The sequence below is a fragment of the Natrix helvetica genome (assembly GCF_964273705.1).
Source record: "Natrix helvetica genome assembly, chromosome: 2".
Classification (NCBI taxonomy): domain Eukaryota; kingdom Metazoa; phylum Chordata; class Lepidosauria; order Squamata; family Natricidae; genus Natrix; species Natrix helvetica.
In genome coordinates this window covers 260,347,871-260,375,131 of record NC_138552.1, presented here as the reverse complement: position 1 = coordinate 260,375,131, position 27,261 = coordinate 260,347,871, and the positions used below count along the sequence as shown (strand labels likewise).

General features: G+C 36.5%; 1 protein-coding gene across 2 annotated transcripts in view; it reads left to right on the top strand.

Moving 5' to 3' along the window:
- The first annotated feature begins 319 nt into the window (after positions 1–319).
- Positions 320–27,261, top strand: part of PPP4R3B (protein phosphatase 4 regulatory subunit 3B) — a 53,488-nt gene continuing 26,546 nt past the window's right edge. The window contains exons 1-8 of one of the 2 annotated variants that reach the window (XM_081943093.1): positions 320–765; positions 2,327–2,382; positions 7,231–7,329; positions 7,901–8,524; positions 14,971–15,048; positions 15,631–15,747; positions 17,821–17,937; positions 22,602–22,751. In XM_081943093.1, coding sequence (XP_081799219.1) covers positions 624–765; positions 2,327–2,382; positions 7,231–7,329; positions 7,901–8,524; positions 14,971–15,048; positions 15,631–15,747; positions 17,821–17,937; positions 22,602–22,751 — 1,383 coding nt within the window. In that variant the 5' untranslated portion in view covers positions 320–623. The remainder of the gene's footprint in view (positions 766–2,326; positions 2,383–7,230; positions 7,330–7,900; positions 8,525–14,970; positions 15,049–15,630; positions 15,748–17,820; positions 17,938–22,601; positions 22,752–27,261) is intronic. The other variant, XM_081943094.1, reaches the window with a different exon arrangement.

Sequence of the window (27,261 nt, the reverse complement as noted above, 5' to 3'; positions counted from 1 at the left end):
GTCGTCGTCAACGCCTTTGCAACCCAGGGGAATGAGTCTTTCATCTCAAACAGCGCCGGCAGCAAAGAAACCCAGATTAATTTAATAAAACAATAAATAAAGGAGAGAACTGCTGGGAATCTTGGAGACGGACCTTCAGAGACCCCTCCTGTTTAGAGACGACATCATTCCAAGAAACCGCGGCAATAGATAACTGTTACTGCAGGGGGGGAAAGCCAGGGCAACGCAGCTTTCCCGCCGACAGCAGAAAAGTATGCAGCACGCAGGCGCAACGTATTCTCAACCCCTTCCTCCTTCGCAAACTGACAGGCTTTTCTTTTACTTCCCTTCCCGGCCGCCATAGCCCCTGCTAGTGAAGCCCGTGCAGGCCTTCCGTCCCTCTCCCTCCCCCGGCTAGGAGAGGAAGAGAAAGGCAGGGACGGGACAGGAGTCGGATTACAAGATGGCGGCTATGCCGCGGCATTAGAGGCTGCTGGTGCTGCTAGTTGGTACTGCTGAGGAAGAGGAGCGGCGACTCCGACCTGAACGTCATGAAAAGCGGCGAGTTAAAGGCCTCCTGAGTGACGCTCTCAGCCCCAGGCCGGTCCTTCCCCCGTCCCTTGCGATCGGGCCGGGGCCCCACCATGTCGGATACCCGGCGGCGGGTGAAGGTCTACACGCTCAACGAAGAGCGGCAATGGGACGACAGAGGCACCGGACACGTCTCGTCCACATACGTGGAGCGGCTCAAAGGGATGTCGCTGCTCGTCCGAGCCGAGTCGGACGGTGAGAAAGGGGAAGGGTAATGGCAGGCAGGGGATGGCGGCAGCTGCTAATCTCTCTGGGACAATAGAAGCCCAGCCAGGGGAATGGGAAACAACCCATGGGAGAAGAGTTCCGCCACCGCCACCTCACACGCCCTGGGATGAGGCCACGGATTCCTTCCCGCATATGTAGGCTCTCTTTTATATTTAGGCGAAATCGTAGGGTCAGGTTATTAGACCCCCTTCACCCCAAATGTTACAGGCTCCCACCCCTAAACCCTTAAGCACTTTCCTGATAGTCCCCTGAATTCATGCATGTTATAGTTAGGGAACCTTACTGGCTGCTTTAAGAGATTCATTTGTTCTAGTTGATTATAAAAGTTATTTGTCAGTGTTAATTGAGCGACTTTGGGGGAAAGATAGTAAATGAGATGATAGGAGTGGGAAACATTAACTTCTAGAAAACTTTAAAAACTTTCATAATCCTAAACTGTGGTAATTGTTACTCATTGAAGATGATCTGGCTAATGATTTTTTAATAGGCCTTTCGTAATACAGATTTATACTTTCAGATACTACTGTATTAGCTTTTCAAATATGTCCCAGCACTCTGGGTTGATTTTTCAATAGCGTTCCAGTTTTCATATTTTCTTTCAATTTTACAGTATTAAGGGATTTGCTTATTTTCCATCATTTTACATCTAAACTTTATTTCCAGAAATTTAGTGAGTTTAGTGTGGAGCAAAGAAAGTAATAACATTTATGGCATTTAAATTTTAACATAATTATTTTAAGTATTACTTTTTAGAGTGATACGACAAACTATATTTTTTCCTTTGGAAAAAAATTGTACTTTGTGTCACAATATTTTCTATTGTTTAGAATATTGGGTACTTAAAATTCTTACATTTTAAACGTTTATCCAATTTATTGTCTTGTTTTTTTGAGTGTGTCATAATATAGGACATAATATTTTAATAGAAGTAACCTAACACTATACTTGAAGAAAGCAAAATATTCAAAATTTTCTCTAGTCATTAATTTGGCTGTACTAGTTGGTGAAAAGAAGAAAAATAAACATTTGTATCAAATTTTATATGCTGATAGAAGGCCTTTTTTCTGTTTCAGTAAAGCCATGATAGTTTGTTTTCAAAATTAGAAAATCTGTTTTTAGAAGAAGAAAATGTATTATTGTTGTTAATGAAAAAGTGCTAATGTACTAAATAAATCTTGTGAATCTTGGAAGTGATTGCTTGAAAGCTGTTGCCATGAAACATGATTGCTTAGACACACTATATAATACATAAATTCAGATTACATAATTTAGCTTTGTAAATATGCTGTAATGTATGTTAGCTATCAAAGAAAAATAAGAGCATGTTTTTCTTAGCTAAATGAATTGTGCATAACTTGAGAAAAGCACACTGACATTTTATTTTAAAATTCCCAGATTTGATCATTGTGTTTGCATAAAAGTTTTAGAATAAAGTACAGTCCTTAAAGTAGATAATTATTACTTAAGTTGCCTAAGACTTTTTTATTTACTTACTTAAGTTCTTGGTGGATTTTTTTCATCATTTCAGGTTCACTCTTGTTGGAATCGAAGATAAATCCAAACACTGCGTATCAAAAACAACAGGCATGTATTTTTTTCTATATTTCAACTATGTTACTATTATTGAAAATACTATTTTTTTTAAAAAAAAAGTCTGACAACTGTGTTAACCATTGGACCTTTCATTGTGCTGATTGGTCAACTAGAGTTTTGTTTTATATTAAAATCTTAATTGTTCACATACTGATAAAGGCAAGGCAAGGGCTATGTATATATTATCCAGACATCAGGATAACGACCGATCTCCGCTCCTTCCGCACGAAACTCAAGACCCACCTGTTGCAACTAGCCGGCCTGGCTTAATTAGAACTTTCTAACCTCCCTGGCAATTTTAATTATTGTAAATGTAGATTTTGGGGTTTTAAATTATTTTAACTGTTTTAATTTTATTGCTATTTATTTTAACCTAGTGGCTTTTTATTGGAATCTTATTTGTTAAACACTGATGTCACCTCCTCCATGCCACATCTGTATATTTGTTTTGATTGTACGTTGCCCCGAGTCCCTTTGCGGAGAGGGGGCAACTGATAAGTCAAATAAATAAATAAATAAATAAATAAAATATTGGAAATTAATATATGAAAATACTATATTTTGCATTCACATTTTGGGACCTTAGAAGCACACCTATACATCCTCTGAAACAAGGCTGCCCCTGCCTCTTAGTTTCAGATAGCCCCCACTGCTGTTTAGAAGAGCCAAGAACAGCTGGCTCTTCACCCAGGTCTTAGTTGACGGAGAGTGAAACCACTTGCTTCATCAGACTTGCCATCTTTTTATTTTTATGTTTTATTGATTTTATTATAATTTCTTGCTTGTTGTGAGCCATACAGAATTATGTGTTGGGCAGCACCTTTGCTGAATTATCTGCCATTAGTTTTCTGTTTTCTGTCCAGCTTTAATAATACTATTTGGTGTTTTTTTTTAATCAATACATTAATTATTTATTTTGTAATGTACTATTTTACATTATATTACTCCATGATGAATGCAGCTATTAAGCTATTTATTGCAGCCCATATGGATGTTCATCAATCTTCAAAGTTTGGTACCAAGTATCTAGTAGGTTACAGTTTGGAGTGATGACTTGCATACATCTTGGTGGATTGCAATTTGTGCAAATCTCAAATTATTTCTATTTTATTCTAGTCATTAATGATGCCCTTTTCATTGCAATAGATTTCTAACAGATTCCATAAAATGGTAGTCTCTTTCAAGTCATTTATTTTTCCTCAGATACAAGGTACTTTCAACAATTTTCTTCTGCACCACAGTTGAAATACATCGGTTTTTTGGTTCCATCTTTCTGATAGACTTAATTTAACCAATATGTTACAACAAATAAGTAGATTTTTTTTCTTTTCATGGCCTGTGTATGCCTGTGAATTTTTGAATCTAGAAAGATAAATGTTCTATATCAATTTCTCTAATTATATGCATTGGCTGGTATAACATTTTCACGTGATTCCTAAATTTCATATGATCACACAGATAACTCATTAATTTTGAATTGCTGTTCACTTTTCAACAGATTCTTTTAAGTCTTTCCTAATTCCAGCCACCAAATGCAATCATCAGCATATTGTTCATATCAGCAGTTGTTCATATTTAATTTAATTTCAGTTGCTATTTCTTCTGGCCTGGCATTTCCAATGCTATATTCATGGTTTTCAGAGATCATCACAAGAGAATCTTGCTGACATCTAAAAATTCTGCAATCCTGAATATGCTCTTTAAAATGAAATGCTAAGTTCTGCATGTGTTAAATAAACAAGGTGACAGTATAAACCTTGATATACTGTTTTCCCAATATTCTGTTCTGACTGGATTATTATGCAAATTCTTCCATAGACCGCATAAAATTCCCAGTGCTTTTGTTGCCTTTTGCTTTCCATCTTTCTTCAGCTACTGGTACTTTTGTTAAGTCTACAAACTTATCTTCTCTGACCTTTTGCCATTTTGAGATGCTTTTATTTGTTTTATCTTTATCATTAATTTAACTCACATTCTATGCATAATCATATGAAATATTATTGAGATATCCTTTGAGTTTGATTCTTTAAGTTTTATTTTAAGTTAAATTATCATCCTGTAAGAAATAATTTGGGATATGAGCTTCAGTGAGATTAGGTCTTGTTTTTTCTGAATCAGTTGAGCCTCTCCAGCTGTACTCGGTGTCTTTTTAATCAAGTGGTACTCATGTATAAAGCTATCTTTTAGATTGTTGAAAGAAGAAAGTTCTTATAGCTACTAGGTTTTCTTGACAGCTCCCTAATAGTCTGTCTCCTGCTTTATCTTGTATGCCAAATCCATTATTTCCCATTATTTCCGTTACTTTATTTCTAATTTAGCATTCCACCCTCCTATATGACATCTCCCTTTTTTAGTCTGATGTTAGCAAAGTGCTGCCATAGAACCCTTCCACTTCTTCACTACCTTTTTTGAAACAGATGTGAATCATTGCAATATCAGTTGATTTGCCTTGGACTCAAATTGAGATCATCCTGTCTTTTTGTTGTGTATGAACACTAACTTTGATATGTTTTGTTAATTTTCACTACTCTTGTTTGTTCTATGATGTTCAATAAATATCTGACGTCCTTCTCAGATGAAGTAACCCAGTTTAGTTCAGTTCACTGATTTCCATAATGTCAGTATTATATCTAGATATTTCTGCTTTGACAACAATTTGGTTTTGACATTCCACATACCAATGGTATGCATATGTTTACTATGTTACATTTTCCTTTTGCCTTTGCCACATCAACACCTGGGTTGCTATCAACTTTTATCCAGCCACATCATAAATACCACTCAGAGCTGTGTGCTCTTTTGTAGTTGCTCCTTGGATACTTTCTGATCTGACAAGTTCATCTTCCAGTTTCATTTTGGCATTGTCTTGGTTATGAATGTCTATTTGGTTTCCTTGACAGAATATTGAAGTGGATTGTCATTTCCTTTCATAGAAGATCATATTTATATTCCACTATATTTGCCTTTAACCGTATATGTGTACATATACATATGTGTGTGTATGTATGTATGTATACATATTATGATTATATATATATATATATATATATATATGTATGTATTTGTGTTACAACCCCTGGTATGCCCAAATATGGGAGGGAACTCACTACTCCCCCTTTCTGTCTATCGGCTCACTACAGGAGACCATCCAAGCAGAAAACCATATTTTTAATGTTGCCTTTTTATATTTGTGTTGTATTTGTGCTGATAAATAAATAAAGGGAGACTAGCTTAGTGGCTAATACATCTGCCTAATATGTAATACAGCAGGTTCAAATCCCAGTAAGGGTATGGCTAGCTGATGAGAGCTAAATAGCTTGAAATAGATCTATACTAGTCTCCCTTTATTTATTTATCAGCACAAATACAACACACACACACACTATATATATGTGTGTGTGTGTGTGTGTGTGTATGTGTGTGTTACAACCCCTGGTGTGCCTAAATAGTGGCTAAGACTCCTGCCTAGGATATAATACAGCCCAGGTTCGAATCCCAGTAAGGGTATGGCTAGCTGATGAGAGCTAATTAGCTCGAAATAGATCTATACTAGTCTCCCTTTATTTATTTATCAGTACAAATACAACACAAATATATATGTGTGTGTGTGTGTGTGTGTGTGTGTGTGTGTGTTACTGTGAAAGTCCGAAATCTGGTGAATGTCGACATTCACCGGTGAATGTCGACATTCACATAGTCGCTTGGTATATCCGTGAAAGACCGAAATTGGTGAATGTCGACATTCACCGGTGAATGTCGACATTCACATAGTCGCTTGGTGTATGTCCGAAAATTCCCTTATCCTCTCGACACCCTTACCCTAATCCCCTTACCCTAATACCTCGGCTCCTCGCTTCCTTTGAAGCGTCTTCTATTCGCGGACTTTTTTTTTTTTTAAACCTGCGATCCTGCGCGGTTAGAACGAAAAGCAAAAGTAAAGCGTTACGCTGACTCGTTATATATCTGTCACCGTGAAAGACCGAAATAGGTATGTGTCGACATTCACCGGTGAATGTCGACATTCACCAACATTCACCGGTGAATGTCGACATTCACCAATTTCGGTCTTTCACGGTGACATATATATATATATTCCCCTCACTATAACCCTATTATAGTAATAAATATAATCTCTCTAAAGTGTTTTCCACTGCTTTTTAAAATTGCTTGTATCTTCCTTCAAAGTTGAATTCATACTTATTATGAGCAGTTGTTTACAGACTGAAAAAAGAATGCTGAATATAACCGATGCAGGACTTGAATACTCTTTCTTTCTGTTACTCCACAGTATTTAAATGGATTAAAATCACAATACAGTCCTTCTTGAAATGTGAAGAAAACTTTTCTTCTTTGTCTTCTGATGTATGCAAAGTATACTTTGCACACTATGATTTTTTTAAAAAATTCTATCTTGGGATATTATACAAATCCAAAGTATAATGTTTCAATCACAATGGTTTATTATAATGTACAAATCTAGTTCAGGTGAATAAAATGATAGCAATTAAATAGTGAAGTTCTAAATATCTCCATAAAAATTGACATGGTGTATATTATTTACCATCTTTCTAGTAAGATGCTTCTGTGGACTAGAGCTCCTAATAAATGAGTGGTAGTGTGTGTATCAGGAGTTATTTATCCTACATTAAAAGTGTTTTTGAAAACACTTGGAGAAAAATATAGTAGTGGTGGATCATCTTTCTCTTCCCCTCTTCTTCCCATATTCTGTTACATTTTGTACGGGTGGTTGAAAACTATTTTCTTGATACCTAAACCTAGCTGTATGTTACATTTTTCAATAGAGTCAAATAATAAATTTAATATTCCATTTTAAAATAGGACACTTTGATTGTTTGGTCAGAAGCAGAAAATTATGATTTAGCTCTGAGTTTTCAAGAAAAAGCTGGCTGTGATGAGATCTGGGAAAAAATTTGCCAGGTAAGGATTACATTTAAAGTTCTTAATTTTTTTTTAATTTAAATTTGACTCTTCATAAACTTTGTGATTGAAATAATATTCTGGTGACCCAGTCAATTGTATCTTAATTTTTATAGTAAGAATTACAAATTTTATTTTCTAGTTTAGTTGTGTGATTTTTCAATGACATTATTTAAAATACCATTTCAGAACAGCCTTACTTACATTTATATTTCTACAGTGAAATTATTTTGAGGTTTGCAGTGACTGATTCTGCTGTATAACATCAATTATAAATACTATCATTAACTTTTACCACTGATATTGCTCAGAAAAAGTGGATAGCTGTGATGGTTTACAGGAATATCCTTTCTTCTTTCTCCCTGACATGATACAGCAACCTAAATATGGTGTGCAGCCAGTCCCATTTCACTGACAGTTCACAGAATGTCAGAACTATATTAACATATGATTTAGATATTTGGCAATAACATTGATTTTCATACTTTTCTCTCCTTGCCTTTAAAAATCTATAATATATGTCAGAATAAGTCAATAATTATTAATGTTTTTGATTTTACTAATGTTTTAGGTTCAAGGGAAGGACCCTTCTGTAGAAGTTACACAGGATCTCATTGATGAATCAGAAGAAGAACGCTTTGAGGAAATGCCTGAAACTAGTCATTTGATTGATCTCCCTACTTGTGAACTCAACAAACTCGAAGAAATAGCAGACCTAGTTACCTCAGTTCTTTCATCACCCATTCGTAGAGAAAAATTAGCCTTAGCACTGGAGAATGAAGGCTACATAAAAAAATTATTACAGCTTTTCCAACTTTGTGAGAACTTAGAAAATACTGAAGGCTTGCATCATTTGTATGAAATTATTCGAGGAATTTTGTTCCTCAATAAAGCAACTCTTTTTGAGGTGATGTTCTCAGATGAGTGCATTATGGATGTTGTGGGATGCCTTGAATATGACCCTGCATTAGCTCAACCAAAAAGGCATAGGGAATTTTTGACCAAAACAGCAAAATTTAAAGAGGTTATACCCATAACAGACTCTGAACTTAGGCAAAAGATTCATCAGACTTACAGGGTACAGTACATTCAGGACATCATCTTGCCAACACCATCTGTTTTTGAAGAGAATTTTCTTTCTACCCTTACTTCATTTATTTTCTTTAACAAAGTCGAAATTGTCAGTATGCTGCAGGTAAGTGAATTCAAAATTCTAAAAGAGTTGCATTTTGAAGATTCTAAATATAATTATGATGCTAACCATAAAGCTTTTTAGTGTGGTGCTGTTATTTGCATATGCTCATTTACTAGTTCTGATAAATTACTTTTCACTATCACAGCATAATTTAGCTATATTGTTTGTGTAGTCCTTGATGTATATTTCATAGGCTTTGCATGAACACAGTAGATTTCTCTCAAACAAGATAGACTACACATAATTTCTTATAAATGCTATGAGATGTACATGGTTTTCTGACAGTTCTTTTATATTAGTTAGCATTGATGCTAGCTTTTAAACAGTTGTGTTAAACATGACACTAAAAGTAAAATACTATAATCACAGATGTTTATAATACTACTATTTTCCCCCTGCCATCTATATACAGCAATATGTGAGCAGTGACCATCTTCTATAGGCTGTATGGAAAGGGTGTTACTTTTTAATTTTGTTAAAATTTACTTCTTTGAAAATCAGTCATGCATCAGTCATAAGGTTCCGAAGAGGAATCAAAAATATTAAAACACAGTAATTTCTACTGGTATACTGTAACCATAAAAAGTCTGGGGGGAAATCCTTTTAAAATAAAAGGAAAATAAATGTAAAATCTCCTGGCTATTGCCTTGTTCATTGCAAATTATACTTATAAATATTGATATTGAGGTAAGAAAAATATACAGAACTGAGATAAACCCAGACAAGGGAGGTAGGAATATAGAAAGCTTCCTTAGATACATCTAAGCTCTTGTTGGGCTTCCCATTTATTTCAGTTGTATTGTTGACAGTAAATATATTTGGAGAAAAAGCTCGCTTCAGTTATGGTGGTAGTAAGACATATGCACCCAACATATTTGCTAGTAGTTGTTTCTTATTTTGATGAACCTGATGAAGCCGATTAGGATGACAACATTTTGTCATCTGTATTTTATTGTCCCTCTTTGCCTCCTAAATGGCATCACAGGTGCAAATCTGGATGATATTGCTGAATTATATTTATATTGAGGTAGTTCTAGAAGGTGTTGTGATGGTAGCAAGTGCCAAAGTTTAGCTACTGCCATAGCTATTGGCTGTTTGTTATACAGTTAAACTCTGCGTAAAATTTGTCAAAGATAGCTGGGTAGAGTTTGCACTCCCACTTCCTTAAACAATAGTTTAAATTCAATTCAGTGTGAAATATTTTGGGTCCAATGAAATCCAGCAGGTTCACTGAAAAAGAAGAAGTGGACTGAATCTTCTTAAGACTGCTCAGATATGTGTTGTGATTAATTGATTAAGTAAACAATTATATGAGCTAGTACATTAAGAGTTTTCTGGAATTGTTCACCTGATATTTATTTATTTAAAGTATTTTTACCATAGTGTTCAGCAAAAAGACTCTTAGAACTGCTAGCCTGATATAGTAAATACAAGTTAATCCTTGTCCATAGGCTTACAGTCAGAAAAAGACATCATACAATGAAAAATGGAGAGAGGTGGGAAGAGGGGGGAAAAGTAAACTTTTGGCATTTTAAAATAAACAGTAGCCCTTATAAAAACCAATTGGAAAAGAGTTGAGGAAATAAGAAGTTGAACTGAGTTATCGTAAGTATCCTCAGTCTGATTATAATATTCCATTATATGCTTTTACTTTTTTCTCAGGTTTATTTTCCTTTCTGCATGTGTACATGTTCAACATGTTATAGTGGGTGACTGAAGGAAGAAGTTGAGTTGAAGCTAAATTGGTGAAGGTTTAAATAGGAATAAAAAATCTTGCTTTGTGCCAAGTGAAACCACTGGTTTACCTAGTTCAGTATCATCTGGGTTAATGGATAATGACTCTTGAGTTTCAGATAGAAGATTTTCCAAAATTGCATAGGAATTGAAAGTGGATATGCACATATTTTGTATGCAAAGCCTATGTTACATAATTAGAGCTTTCGAAGAACTTTTAGAGAATGAAGTTTTCTGCATTTAGCCTTTGAATGAGGTTCTTGATGCCTCGTTCCAAAAGGGTATAAAGACTAAGAGAAAAAATAAAACTTATTTAGTGTTGTGAAATTAGTTAAATGCTTTTATTATAATTATTCAAAATGGATTTAATATTTTCACATCAGTTACAGCAGAATTGACAGTTTTACAACTCTGGGGATTCATTGAAGAATTAAAGGAATGGACAAAATGCAACCTGAGATTTCAGATTGGAGTGTTTGTTTAACATTGTGACATGAAGAATTAAAAACTAGAAAGCATTTTGCAGTTATTATTCCTTCTGAATCAACAAATGACTGTCATACATCATAGTAAATCTGGTGATGCAACAAATGCTGCTTTTTAAAAACTCTTTCATTTATCATTCATTCTACTATAATTCTTGGATTAGCTTACTTTAGATAGTTCAGTAATCAGCAGATAAATTGTAGTTCATTTAGTACAAGGTCACCAAAATAAATTGGACTACAACATTTTAGCATGTACTGATAACCTGAATTCTGAGCATGATAAAGCATAACTTTAAAAATATTTAGCTTGCTTGATTTTTCAGATCATTTGGTCTTTTTGCATCAAGCTGTAGTGACAATGTTTTGTCAGGATTCTCTTCAACAAGCTATTGATGTTGTGTCATTCAGTTTGCAATTTAGTCCTTAGTAGCTGTTTTTACCAGTGTAATAGTTATTTCTGTTTTAGTTAAAGCATTCTGTTGAAATATCACAAAGCCATTTGAGCTGAATTGGCTTTTTCAGGGTGGTGTCATACTGCTCTTAGGTAATGTTTTAATGAAGTTTTAGATTTGCAGATATTTAATATTGTGTTTAGTTCTTGCTTTCTAAGATTTGATTTTAATAATGTTGCAGTACTAATTGTGATAAACTTCTGAGTATGTGATAAATGTATTGCAAATGATATAGACTAGGCAATTGTTTAGTGTTACAGTATTGCCTTTCTGTTCTTCCCTTTCCACCCCCTCACATTTTCAAAGAGCATGACCCACGTAAGATAAATTTGTACACTTGTCAACAGCTATGTTGTGGAAACAAGTCTTCTTTATTTCTGGCCAAGTTAGCACTACTGCAACAATACAAAATTGTGTGTTTTGAGTTTTGTTACTTTCTGCTCTACAAGACTGCTTCAGAAAGGAAAAAAAGTTGGATGAATCTTTTTGTTACCTATGAGTATGAACAATATTGGAGTGGCAATGAACTATGTACAGTACACATAGCTAGAACCTTTCGAAAAAACCAAAGCATTCTGCAATTTGTAGAGAAACCTGTAGTACATTGGCCCCTTATATTGTATATAAGTAAATAGTCATTCAGAAGCAGGAGGATTCATAAAGATGTTTCAATTCAAAGCCTAGAAATCCAGATCCAAACCAAATTCTGAACAGCAATAAAGTTAAAGCAGTTTTCAAGATGCAGTTCCATCTTGAATTTAGCAACTAAGGAGATTTAACTTCTACCCGTCTCTTCCTTATTAAGTTAAAATATTTTCCTTTTGTGATGAAAAGATGAAATTAAAGCTCATTTTACTGTGATTGCTGCAAAACATTGGCCTAAATAATAAACTTTTTTTTATTAATAAGAAATATATTTTTACAAGAAAAAAACTGAATAACCAAAATAGTTTAAACTTATGGTTTACTTCTTAATAACAAGGCAACATGGCAATATATTTAGAAGCATGATCTGTAACTAAAATAGAAATAATCTATTAATGTGATGTGATATGATGGTAAAGTTATAGAGCACATTTTGTCTTTTGGTGGTACAGTATTAACTGATCTATAGAAACTATGACACATGCTTCACACACAAACTACTGTTAATTATATTATTAACTGTGTAGCCAAGAAACAAGAAAGAACAGACTGTACCTTCAGAATTCCTTTTCTAAAAATATCAGTTTGAATTGTGCAGTGTTCTTCAAAATGTGGGGGAGCCACAATAATTATCCTTTGTGGCAACTAGTTAGAACTTCTAGGCTAGATATTTTGATAAAGGGATGTGTCATGAGTATGAGGTTTTTGACACATATTAACTCTTAATTGGGGAGGGAATATTTAGAAACGCAGCCTACTGACTGCAGTAGTCATGACTGTTTTGCATGACACATTTCTCAGGGAACAACACGACAGTAACTAATTTGTAAACTTATTGTTGAAGGAGGAAGAATGAGAAAGAGGAGCATTCGGGAAACGTTATAGTGGGAAGAAGGAAATAGTGACTTATTTTTTGTGGTACTACCTTCCCCAGTTCCAAAATATATTTCACCTGCACCTGTTTGGCAGGATTATATTGATTTTGTGCCTACAATAGTAGCATAGCTATAAATGTGGAAATGGGCAGGTTTGAAAAAAGAAAAAAATGAGATGAATTCATTTTTTTAAATATACCTAATTAAAATACGTTAATTACAAGTAATCATGTTCCTTTATTTAAGAATTGTCATTACTTCAACTGTGCATTATATTTCTTTCTCTAAATCTTGGTATAGTCTCTACGAGTTAAACTCCCAACACAGGTTACATTTACTGCTAGAACTATCAAGACATTTAATACAATTCACTATTTCTAGATATTCTATACTAGTGTTGGTGTGGTATAGAATAAGTATCAACAGGAATGTGCTGGAAACCGGAAGACCAGCCGCCCAGTGCACATGCGCACCGGCCACCTGATGTTCCGGTTTCTGGCACACATGCCCATGTGAAGACCAGCTGGCTGGTGCGCATTCATGTGCCAGGAACTGGAAGATCATCGAAGACCAGCTGGCCAGCGTGCTGGAACCCGGAAGAACAATGGGCAAAGGCTCGTGTGCCCAGAGAGACAGCTCTGCGTGCCACTTCTGGCGTGCATGTCATAGGTTTGCCATCACGATTCTATACCTTTGAGATAGGGTAAATCAATTGTGAGAATACTTAAGATTAGTAAAATAACTGTTGAATCTGCATTTGCCTTTAAAGTACAGGTCTTAGGAAATTGCTGTATCCATGTCCACATTTTTTTTGAGGATTATTTTGTACAGTTCCCAAATGATTGGCACCTTTGAGTGCTGTGTTCCAAAAAGAGGAAATTTAAAGTGTTTTGAGTTTTTAAATTGTTTACAATAAATCTATTGGCTGTATTGGTTAAGAGCCTTGCTGCATTTTTTTTTTTGCTTGCGTCAATGTTTTTATTTTAAGATGCCTTAACCAAGGATTATATAATTCCTGTAATTTTCTACTAGTTTGATTGATGTGTGGAAACTACAGATCAATACAAGAAAAGAGAGCAGCTTTGAGGGAAAAATTGAATTAACGGTTCAATTAGGTTCCTTTGGCAGCCAACCCTATCAGTCATCAGGGTGGATAAAAATAGATGATTTTTTTAAAATGAAAAAAATCAGATTTTTAAAAATTTAAATCAGGTTTTTTTAAATCTTTATTTTAATATGCTTTTGGGGTAAAAAATCTATCTAAAGATTTTCTATTTAAGATACATTAATAATTTAGTTTATTCAGCATAAAATGGAGCTTAGGTATGTAGCATAAGGCTGTATATTCTGCAATATTGGGCCTGTCGGTGAGTCAACTGCAGGTCAGAGGAGGAGCCGCTGTGGGACAGAGATGACAGTTGCCCTTTAAAAATCATGTTTTAAATCGATTTGATTTAAATCAAATACACTCTGCTATCAGTTTTCCTGAATTACAGTTTGAATTTGGGAACAAATGAGACTTGTGAGAGGAGAATCTATTTTAGAATGAAAATACAAAGTAGTAACAATATGAGGACCTTTCCATCTTTCCCCCCTTCCCTCAATTTCTGAAACACACAATTTTAGGGTTAGGGAAGTTACAATAGCAATTCTTACCTATTTGTTTAAAATAGTGATGAGGCATAAAATAGGAATTTAGTTCAAGCTTATTCAAAAATCAGAGTGGCTCTCCTTGTAACCATATCACTGTTGCCTGGCTCCATCATTTTATACATGCCACAGAAAGTCTAAAGCAGGGAGGTTACGTTACATTCTTAAGCTGTTCAGGCAGTTTAGAACTCTTGCCATTCTAGTTATTTAACTAGGGATAGTAATAGATAGGTGATAATGATATGAATTTCAGTAGATTGTGGCTATTTTAAAATATCTTAAGCTAACTACTTGTACCATTTCAGAGTAAACTGATCTTCATGATTTGGAGTATTACTTAATGTTAATTACAATATTATTCACATACAGAACAATTTTACATCAAGTGAAGCATTTACAACTGTAAATTGTAAATTTAACGTTTACAGTGAGATCGAAAACAACATTTGTAAAGCTGTGATATGAAACTATAGTAAAAATAAAACAAAAATGTATAACTTTAATAGCACACAAAATAAAGTAATTGGAGAAAAAATATTTTACATTCTAAGTCTTAAAATAGTGAGCTTTGTGTTAAAACTATACATTACAATATTCTACAGGAAGATGAAAAGTTTTTGTCTGAAGTTTTTGCACAGCTAACTGACGAAGCTACTGATGATGACAAAAGACGTGAACTGGTAAGTTCATTTGTAGATTTAACTCTTCTGATTGTTTATAGATTTTCCATGTGTGGAAAGATTAAACTTATGACTGCTTTATTTTTTTAATTTATTACATTTTATAACTGTCCATGTCCCTCAGAGAGGGGCTCTGTGTGAGTGCCTATAGCATGACATGGCACCCAGGACTTCAGTTCTACATTGGTTTGGTTTGATTGTTTTTGGGCTGATTTACAGAAATGTGAGGTCAACAAATAAGTAGTTGTGTAGCTTTGTCAGCATATTTTAATTCAAAATGTTGGAATAAGTAGGTCCCTGTGATTCATAACACATTAAAAGCATAAGAAACTTTTACTGAATAAGATAAATATTCAGTTTCAGATACCAGTTGGGTCTAAAAAGAATATTCTGATATGATTTGGGGAAGAAATGATGAAAAAATAGCATTTCACTAAATTAGTATTTTTACCTATATTTCCTTTAAAAAATGTATACTCTTTTTGCTGAGTACGGTGCCATACAATACAGGTTCTGTGCTCATTTAAGCTATCAGCAATGTATTTTTTTCCTTATATAAATCTTTTCTTTCACTTGGTGCAGGTTAATTTTTTCAAAGAATTCTGTGCATTTTCTCAGACGTTACAGCCTCAAAACAGAGACACCTTTTTCAAAACGTTGGCAAAATTAGGAATTCTTCCTGCTCTTGAAATAGTAATGGTAAGTTGAATTCCAGGCAAGGCATGTTGTACGTTTGCTTATAAGGATTTCATTCTCAAGTGTATACTTATTATTTGAAACAGATACAGATCAGAGGTACTCTGCATATGTGCATATTACATAGCCTGCATATTCTGCATAAATGTTGGGGTAGGATGAGAAATTTACTGATATTGAAAGCTTAATTTTGATGACTTTTTAAAGTTATTTGGTTTTAATATATATATATATATATATATATATATATATATATATATATATATATATATATATATATATATATATATATATATATATATATATATATATATATATATATATATATATATATATATATATATATATATATATATATATATATATATATATATACTAGATTAAGCTGATTTTATTGATGCTTTAATTTTATTTAATTATTGAATTTATTTGCCACCCATTTCATAGCAAATGATTCTGGGTATTTGTTGCTTGGAAGCTTCCAAAAGTTTAACATAAGATGGATGGCTATATAATGTATAAATAAATAAATAAATATTTACATGCTAATTTAAATACTCAACAGACATCTGAACTTTGACTCTCATCTCTCATAATAATTAAAATGTACCGTATTATTCGCCCTATAAGACGCTTCGGAATATAAGACGGATCCGGAGAGATTTGGGGTTGGGGGTGGGGAACGCTAGATGGGACACAATCAAACTTGATTCAAAGGCTTTGGCTCCTGAGATGGTGCGCTGCCATCCAAAATGCTATTACTACGATCTCTGCTGCCTGGAACTGCCCGAGAAGCGGCAGGTAAAGCGGGCGCTGCAGCGATCGTGGTACCAGCATTTTGGATGGCAGCGCACCGGTCTCAGGAGCCAAAGACTTGAGGCACCTTTCGTTTGCAGGAGGAGGGCAGCTTAAAGCAGCGCCCCAGCAATGTGAGGAGCCGCTGCCACCGCCACCACCGCCTAAGCCCTCTCGGGAGCCCAGCCGAGCGGGAGCTCTGAAAGCGAAACCTCTCTCCTTTCCAGCCATCACGATCTCTGCAGCCCCCTCTTTGCCTGCCCCATTTTCAGATGACCCAGTGGCTACATTCGGCTTACAAGACACACTCAGATTTTTACCCTCTTTTTTGGAGTAAAAAAGTGCGTCTTATAAGGCGAAAAATACGGTACCTAATATGCAGTGTATGTGTGGATATGCACATCAAATTGGGGGAACATGTTTGAAATGCCAGCCTAACAATTTATATCAGATCAAGAAACTAACTCCACAGAAAGTGGTAAAAACTACAGGGTAGTTCACCATTGCTTTCCCTGACCCTCTCTACTTATCTGTGTGGGCTTGAGACTGACGTATGGTCGATGAATTATATAAAGCCAGACACATTAAAAGTCAAAATCACAAAACTATGGCTGATTTACTTTGGCCATGTCATGCATGCAAATAGAAGTCAGTGATGCTAGGAATGGTTAGTGGAACAAGAAGAGGCAAGCAAAGAACATACCGGCTTGATAACATCAAAACTAATAGAAAGATGAACATCCAGCAACTAAAAAAGTTGCGCTTTACAGGGTAGCATGTAGCGCACGCCTATAAAGTCTCCAAAAGTCAGACATAACTGAATGGTTAAAACAACTGTTTCTATTAATAGTTTCTGAGTATTCCCTACAGGGCCATCTTCATGGCTCTCTACATGCATGCATACATACATACATGCATACATGCATACATGATAAATATTTTATTTGTTCTATAAATAAATTATTTTCAGTAATAATTATAAATTGAATAGTAAAACAAGCTCAACTTTATGCCATAAAAGGAATTTCAGGTGGGTAGAGCAAGTTATAACCACTTATGGAAGACCTTAGATTCAATGTGACATGGCATATATTTATATAAGTTTTATAACAGGATGGCGACCACTAGTCTTTAGAGACAATCTGATTGCCTCACAGTATCTTGTATTAGTTCCTTCCCTCCCCAGTATTTGAGATCTTCATTTCATTTGAATGTTTCTATAAAGTTAATGTTCTATCAAAAATGTTCCAATTTAACTAAGTGATCTTGTTTTTATTTCAGGGTATGGATGATTTACAAGTTAGATCTGCTGCTACAGATATATTTTCTTATCTGGTAGAATTCAGTCCATCTATGGTTCGGGAATTTGTAATGCAAGAAGCACAGCAGAGTGATGATGTAAGAACCATGCAACTTTCTTACAGATATATATTATATCCATAAGTAAAGATAGTGGCCATTTCTAGAATCAAAGTTCTTATTCTGTCAAACCAAAGTATTTATTCTCTGTGTAACCTTGTTCTTCCAACTCCTAAAAACATAAATTTGTTGTCTCAACAATACATTTAAACAGTGTATTGTTTAATCAGTCACATTCTGTTTTGCTGTGATTCTGCTTCTGGAAATCAGATGCAAAATATGGATTGGAGGGCTTAGAAGTTAATTTTACCTCCTTGATTTACTAATGTGCAAGCATGAAATGGAAATGTGAAGCCCACTAAATAGTTGTATTGTATATAAATTTAGAATGCATTTGGCTGTATTTTTGAATTATAATTTTAAGTGTTTTATTTGTATATTAATGGTTTTGCTTTAATTATTTTGTTTGGTTTTATGTTTTTTAATGGTGTACGCTCACATGCGCTCATGTTCACAAGCATGAGATGAGTAGCTGTATGAATTAAATAAATGACATATTGTTTAGATACATTTAATTAATAATACAAATGTCCCAGAAAATTTCAAGAAGCAAGAACTGAAAAGGGATTGTTCTCCACAATGGGTGGAGACAGCAGTCAGGTAGGGTTTGCTCTGTCCAGTAACCAATAGGCTGAGTCTACAAATTATAAAGCCTTCCTCCTTGCTGCTCTTCCCCAGTTTTTAGATTCAGCCAGTTCTGGCTGGATGTGTAGTTGTATTCTCTGATCACATTGTTCTATTTTAAAGCTTTCTATTTCACCCCTGCCATTTCCTAAGATCTTGCAGGCAAGGGGGAGTGTGTAGATTAGGCAGGGAGCCTTGTTCTTGCCGTGGAGCTAGCCGCGCGGCTTGGACTGCCGTTTTAAAGCCACGGAGGCTTTTTTTCTGATCGTTTGAAGGCTCATTTCTTTTATCTACAATTTTGTTCCTATGTAATGAAATACGAAGCTTACGCCACCCTTGTTCTGAATAACCTTAGGCCCTTCCCTACTTCATGTTATTATCTTCTTCATGTTATTATCATGTTCCAATCATGTTACTATACTGTCATTATCCAAACAGGGCAGCTGATTTAAGTCTTCATGCAGAGTTTTGAAAGTGAGGGACTAGATGGGAAGAAACATAGAGTTCCTATTTGCCAATAAACAGATAGGCTTTCCAAAAATATTTATTCGGATGGTGGTTCTTTACAGGGTGACGCTCACCCTGAAAATCAGGTCCATATCAAAGGGGTCCTCCTGAACCCATAGCTACTGGTGATGCTTTAACTGGATGCCTTAGCCAGGAGGACCTTTGCCCATTTTCAGTTCGTGCATCAGTAATGTATCCTAAAATACAGTGACGATTACCATGTAGTTTGACTATTGCAATGCACTCTATGTAGAACTTCATTTTAAGACTGTGGAAACATCAGTTGTCACAGAATGCACCACCATATTGCTAGCAGCTCAAATCTGCTATTGCAGAATAATACAATTTTGTGGTCACTGCATTGGTTGTCTAAAGGCTTCCTGGCCAATTCAAATTGTTGATTTTTACCAATTATTATTACAATTACACTTGTAATTACAATTGTATGGAACTGAATAAAACCAAACAGGATTCTATTTATCCTGTATAGTCCAAAAAGAGAGTGTCTCTGGATCCTGTCCCTACAAAAATATGAGGGGTGTGAACCACAAGTCTGACTTCTCTATGAATATCCCTGTGTTATAGAAAATGCAACATTCAGTAGTCATGTGGCCATATTTTGGGTGCTCAAAAATCAACCATTCGAAAGGAGGAGCCAACGTCGCGACGATACGGACGTGCGGTCTCGATGCTCCGAGACCGCAGCTGATACTTTTGCCGCTGGGTGGTCCAATCGGACCTAAACCATCCCGTAGAGACAGTGAACAGGAAGAATACGTCTTGCTGATCTCAGGGACATTGCAAAGTCCCTGATCGATGCAAGAGAAGTTCTTCAAACCGGCGACAGAAAATACAGCCAAGGCTGATGAAGTCGGGGTGGCTCCAAAACGGAAGAATACGGAAAGAGAAAGTGTTTCCAGCTGGTGAGGAATTTTTACCGTTTTAAAAGAGACTGCCTATAAAAAACTTAAAATTAATTTAAATTGGAGAACAGAAGAAATAAGCGGCGGAATTAAGCTTTGAATGATTTTGGACAGTGGGTTATCTTACTTTTTAAATGTTATGTTCATGGATGGAATTTATGCAAGCCTTTTAAAACGAATGGATTAAATTTTCTTCTATTTTTTTCTTTTATTATTCTTTGTAACCTATGGACTAAAATTTTCCTCTTTCATTACTGTGGGTATTTTTCTAACCCATTCAAGAATCAGACCTTTTTTTAACTTGGAATATAAAAAAGATACAAAAAGAAACAAAGAAAATTGTAGCAATAACACTGCTACTCGGAGGCTGGAGGTTTGTGTATTGGAAACGAAACACTTTTACTTTCTTTACTGATTATCCTGGCTTGGCACTCCAAGGTCTCACCACTTGTTTATAGAGAGTGATAAGAAGAAAAGCATACAGATGTCCCTTTGAAGTATATCTTTAACCAGAGAAAACTGAAAATAAAACTTTATTGGGAATTTATGCTTAATCTTGTAAAAACCTTCCAAGCCAGAGCAGCAGTGTTTGTTAGCTGGAGATAATGGTACAACTTCAACAGCAGAAAGAAACTTTAAGCCTGCAAAAGATATTCTTAGAAATTCAGAAATTATCAAACACATTTGAGAAGACAGAGAAGAAGTTGGAAGGCTTAGAGCATCTAACAGTAAAATATGATGAAGAAGTTAGAGATGTTTATCAAGTGGAAAAAGTGGAGGTTAGAATTCTAAAAACCGAAGAGGAAAATGACCATAAAGAAATTAAATCTGCTGATATTTATGGTGATTGGTTTGTGTCTAGTGATGGAAAGAGTGGAATACTGAAAGAGGAATTAAATGGAGGGGAACTCTACCCCAGATGGCAAGACACAGAAGAAGAAGAAACAAAATAATTTATGGATTTAAAGAGAAATTTTTATTAGCAACATCATTGATAACACTACTGACAATTAAAGATAAGCTGATTAAGGAAACAGAAGAAAGGCATCGAAATTACATGAGAGATTTTATAAGCAATGAGTTGCTAAGAGGAGTCCATACAAATTTAATGAAGGAGATGATTAGAGGACTGATACCACAAATGGCAGAAGACATGAGACTGTTTTGCTACTGGAAAGATACAGGTTGATGGAAGTGTATAATTTAAAACTAGTTAAACTTAGTGAAATTTAGTGACAATAGATATAGTCAAATAATTGATAATGATAATAATGTATACATGTGTAGTGTTATGATAAGTAATAATTGGATATGAATATTGAATGGTACCCATGAAAGCAAGATTAGAAATCTTTTTGATTATATATAAAGGTTAATAAAAAAGAACTAAGCTAGATTCAGTTAAGTCTTGATTATTAGAGGAAAATGTTATGATACAGGATATAGTCAAATAAAGGAGGGATAATGATAATATGTATGTATGTATGTATGTATGTATGTATGTATGTATGTGTACAGCATAAGGAAACTGGATGTAAATTGTAAACAGAGATTTGGAAAGGAGGATTAGAAAATTTTGTTACTAAATATTATGGATGTTTAACTAGAATAGGACATAAGGACTAAGTGTTATTGGAGGATTTTAGAAATAGTAAATGAAATGCCAGTATGTGGTTATGTATTAAATCTTGGTATATTTTATGATGAAGGACATTTAAACAATTATATTCAAATGGAAATGAAGGTATGATGATGGTAATATGTATAAATATATCTGAGTTAAAACACTTGAGTTAATATGAATTATGGTTAATGACTGTGGAAGAGATGCACGAAAGTCTTTTGTAACCAACTGATACACTTTCTACAGTATGTAAAGAAGGAAGATTCTTTGTGTCGTGTCTGTTTTGAAAATTAAAAATAAAATAAAAAATATTTTTAAAAATAATCAACCATTCATAGCTGTTTGCGGGATCCCACAATCACGTGACTGCAATTTACAACATTTCCCTGGAAACTGGTGTTTATTTCCAATTTCTGGCAAAAACAAATGACCCACAGCAAGTGATGGGTTTACTTAACAACTGCTGGGTTCACAATAAACAGTACAAAAAAAGATTGTAAAAATTGGTCACAATCACATAAAAACCCACATAAGGATCGTCACAATATACAACTATAATTGTAGACTCAATTACAGTCATGAGGACTATTTGTAGGTATCTAGGGAAACAAATAGGCTCAAGAGAGTAAACTTCATCATGTACAGCAGGGATGCCAAACTCGCATTGTCACAGTGGCGTTACGTGTCATATCTGGACTTTTTTCCCCTTTGCTAAACCAGGCGTGGGCAGCGCGTGACACATCCGGCCTGCCAGCCGCGAGTTTGACAATCCTGATATATAGTGTACATTTCACTACAAGGTTATTTTAACACAAAATTTCCAAAAACAATCTCCTGTAATAAATTGTTGCCAAATTGTTATCTTTAGGCAGAATATGAGTGCAAAATATTGGAAAGCTATGAAGTTTTAATATCACTGTTAATTTTTTGAAAGCAAGACATAACTTGTTTTTGGTTTTTTACAGGATATTCTCCTCATAAATGTAGTCATTGAGCAAATGATTTGTGACACTGATCCTGAACTTGGGGGTGCTGTTCAATTAATGGGCCTCTTGCGTACTCTAATTGATCCTGAGAACATGTTGGCCACAGCTAATGTAAGAAAATGGAAAGGGGTAAAGAAACTTTACTGTCTAAAAAAAACACGTTTAATAAAAACTTTAAGCATACTTGTTAACTTTTGAAAAATGGCTTAGAACATTTTACATTTTGAGCAAATACTCTTTGAAATGTTTTTCTCTGTAGCTTTATTTTTCAAAATGATCCACATTAGCATACTGCCAATCTATATTATTGCCAGTATACAGAGACTTCAGAAGTTTGATTCCTATGTTTACAGATCAATTATTTCTTTGATTATAAGTCATGTTTGGGTGATGCAACTCTTCCATAATAATATCTCCGGTCCATGAGCCAAAAAGAAAGAAAGTTATATCTGTGAGCACGGATTTTGTCATTGCCTACAGACCAGGGTGCTACATAATCTGGTCTGTAAATATTTTAAAATATATGCAGTATTTACAGTAGAAATAGTTTGGGATTTTAATGTAAAAGGCCCCAATTCTACTCCTTTGAGCAAGCTGAACTGTGAGGTATAATTGAATAAAAGAGATGAGATCCATATCCAAATAGGAATTTGAAGATGGATTTCCCCAGATCCAGTCCAAAATTTGAATTACTACATGACATTTACCATCTCTATATAGTAATCCATTGAAAAGCTAAGGAATAAATAAGATAATTTTAACAGTGTTTAGCTGATATTTATCTTTACACGTTGACAACCAATTATGCAGCAGGGCTTCTCCTTTACTTCTATTCTGTACTTCATATATGGTCTCAAATTTACATCAAGGATTTCCTAAAGTTATGGAGGTGGGATGCATAGCAAATCAGTTTTATAGTAATATTGGCAGTTTAATTTGTGAATTTCTGCCATTATTATGGTTTGTCAGCCAGACGTTTAAACGGGATTTGATATTTTTATCTACTTTTTGAGGCCTCTCAAGGCTGGTGTTGTTCAGTGATGTTAAATTTATCATCACAGCATGTAAGCTGTTCCAAATAAAGTTGCAATTGACTAATGATGGCCTTGTCAATGCTGATGATGTTCATGGGGTGCTCAGATCTCATTCAAGGTGCCTATCATATTTGTTTTCTTTTACCACAGCCAGTCTACTTCTATTAGCAGGTCTTTGCACGTGTAGTCCTTGACTTATGACCACAATTGAGCCCAAAGGTTCTGTGGCTGTGAGATATTTGTAAAGTGAGTTTTGCCTCATTTTACAACCTTTCTTGCCACAGTGAATCACTGCAGTTGTTAAATTAGTAACAGGATGTTAAGTGAATCTGGCTTCCCCGTTGATTTTGCTTGTCAGAAGATTACAAAAGGTGACCACATGACCCTGAGACATTGTAACTGTCATAAATAACTGAGTCAGTTGTCAAGCATCTGAATTTTTATCATGCAACCATGGGGATGCTGTAGGGATCATAAGTGTGAAAAATGGTCATAGGTCACTTTTTTTGGTGCCGTTGTAACTTTGAATGTTCACTAAATGAACAATTGTAAGTCAAGGACTACATGTATTTTGAGATTTTCTCCAGTTCTTCTATTCTGCTGTTTCCGGGTTGTCAATAGTTGTAAATCTGAGGTGTTACTTGTCAGATGCTTCTGTGTTTGAATTCTAAACTCCTGGAACACATTAATTTTTTCATTTTCATTTACTTTGTCTATTTGTGCTCCCATCGGTTCCTGCTTGCAGTCAAATGGAACTACTTGTAGATATACCAAGGCATCATTGTGGCTATATTATCATGAGGTTATGTGCAGTCAGCCTGTGCAACCTTCTTGGTGGTCCACTGTTTCTTTAGCTTCTTTGCAGAGGCAGAATTTATATCTATTGCATAATAATAATAACAACAATAATAATTTAATCCTTTGCGTTATGACACTTTCAAAATGGCTTGCACGCTGTTTTAAAGTAAATGATAGTAGTGTAAAGAGTAAGTCAGATAAACAAATGAATTTATCAAAAATATGTGAGCCTGAATTTTTTTTTTATTGTACCAAAATAATTAATAATTTTTGCATAAAAATGAGTAATGGAAGTGTTTGAGCGCAGAACAGACTTTTTCCAGGGCGCTGCTCTGGAGAGTCCAAAGAAGGGTTAAACACAGCCAATCTGCCCAGAACTGAATTGAAAACTTTAAGCCACGCCTCTGGTGCCGACTCTCCTCAGATTTTTTCAATTCAGCTAGCCCAGTAGACGCGCTTTAAGATTTCTCCAGCTCTAAGATTGATTCCTTGGACTCTCCAGAGGAAGAATAATTTTTTAAAACAGCATATTTAAGGATTTTTAGAGCAGGCTGGTGAGTTTAAATTTAAGTTTGTTTTTTTCCCTTTTTAATTGGGGTTTTCTCACCCTTTCGGCTCTCCTGGAGTCCGGGGCTTTGCTCTGGCTCCTAGAAGCCACAGGCAGCTGTTGGGGGAAGCGCGTGGGTCGGAGTGCCGACGCCAGCGCTGTTGGGGCACCCCTACTGGGGGCCGATTCCCACTGGAAGCCCTCCGTTGCAATTTGTGCTTCTAGCAAGTCAAATTGCTGCGTGGGCTTCCAGGGCAGCCATTTTGGCTTCTTCCCTCTTTAAATTTGGCGCGCAAAAGCTCCGGTGAGTTCTGGCCGCCATTTTGGATTGCGCAATCTTCCGGCTTTACTTTTAAAAGTTTTTTGCCGCAGCTGCCTGGTGCCTGGCTCTTTGCAGGAGCCGCGTGGAGTCAGACTTGCCCGGTGTGACCGGCGACCTGGGCCCCAATCCAAGCAAGTGATAGCGGTGCGGGATCGTGGCCTGCTGGGTTGCCTCCTTTACTCTCCTGCAGGCGCTGGGAGCGAATTCTGCTCGCGTCTAAGAAATTCCAAGCTACTTCAGGCCTTGCAGTTTCTCTGTCTCCTCAGGAGCATCGTGCTGCGGTGGGCTTTCTGGAGGTGGTGAGTGGTGGTTTTCCCATCCCCCTACTGCCCCAACCAGTGATTGTTACCATGGCAGATCAGGCCCCTGAGACTTCTGAGGGTGTCTCTTCCAGAGCCCCTGTAAGACAGGCCGGGAAAGCTGCCAGGGAGGCCATTAGAGGGAGTAAGCCTTACTCCAGGCATGGCCCCAAGCAGGGCTCAGGCCTAGACAAAGATGCATTAAGGCGACAGAAGGCCTTAGAAAAACAGGTTTCCAAAGCCCAACAGCAGGCCCAATCTTCCCTTTCGGTGTCTCCTGGGGAGCCCTCCAGGGAAATTCCTCCAGCCCAGGGAGGCCCCATTTCTGATAGTGAAGAGGAAGGGGATTCCTTGGCCATGGCAACTTCTCCAGGCCATTCCATGGCTGATCAGGCTGATCTCTTTGCCTGTCCCTCTGATATGGATGAGGGACCAACTCCAATGGGGCCCTTAGCCCCTCAACAGCCGATCCCCGGGCCCACTCAAAGGGTTCGCCCCATTGAGGACCAAGGGCCTAACCTATCCACTGAAATGCAGGAAATAATTAACAGGGCCATTTCCCGGGGCATTGAGGCAGGCATGCGAAAAGGTGGCAAGCGCACTCGCAAGACCCACCATTTGCAACCCCAGGAGGATTCCAGAGAGATGACTCCTAGCCTTCCACCTCCGTCCCTGCATTCTTCAGTGGCCTCTGATGAGTCAGACTGGGAGGAAGAAGAGGAATTTCTTCCTAGGCAGGAAGCTGAATTCTCTGGGGATGAGGCAAGCCCCGCCAAAAAGCCGGCCTTTTCAGGCTTATTTAATTTGGATAATTTCCAAACCATTTTAGATAAGGCTAAGATCTCAACTCACATGGGGTCCACCCCCCCAGCTCAGGTGGTTGTAGACCCTGATGATCTATCTGGGGATCTCTTTGAGGAACCCATTTTGGTCCAGGAAATAGTTCCTGTACCCAAGATGTTCCTCAATTTAGTTCAAAGACAGTGGGCGCAGCCAGCTACCATGGCTACCCCCAGCAGCCATGACAAGAAGCTATATACGGTGGATGCCAGCCTGGAGGAGCTGCTCAAGCTCCCTCCTATCGATCCCCCTGTAGCGGCTCTTACCTCCTCTTCTGTGCTCCCTCCTGACCTGTTGGAGGGGCTCAAGGCTGAGGACAAGAGAACCGAAACTGCTTGTCACAAGACCCATCAGGCAGCTGCATGGGCCATTAAGTCCTCCGCTTCAGCCTCCTTTTTCTCCAGGGCGGCTCTCCTGTGGCTGAGGCAGTTGTTGAGGAAGATACCTGCCAAGGACGTTAAAGTCAGGCAGGATATCAATAAAATCATGGCAGCCACAGAGTACACTGCTGATGTCACTCTGAATGCTGCTAAGTTTGCCTCGCGTGCCCTAGCGTCTAATGTTACTTCCAGACGCCTCCTGTGGCTTAGGCACTGGAATGTGGATATGCGCTCCAAATGGAAGCTTGTTACTGCCCCCTTTAAAGGGGACAAGCTGTTTGGTGAGGTCCTTGATCCAGTCCTTGTGGAAAACAAGGACAAAAAGAAAGTGATGCCATCCGTCACCAAAAAGCCTGATCGTAAAGGTCCTGGCTCTTACAGGAGGCAGGCCTTTCGGAACAATGAGCCCTCCACCAGCT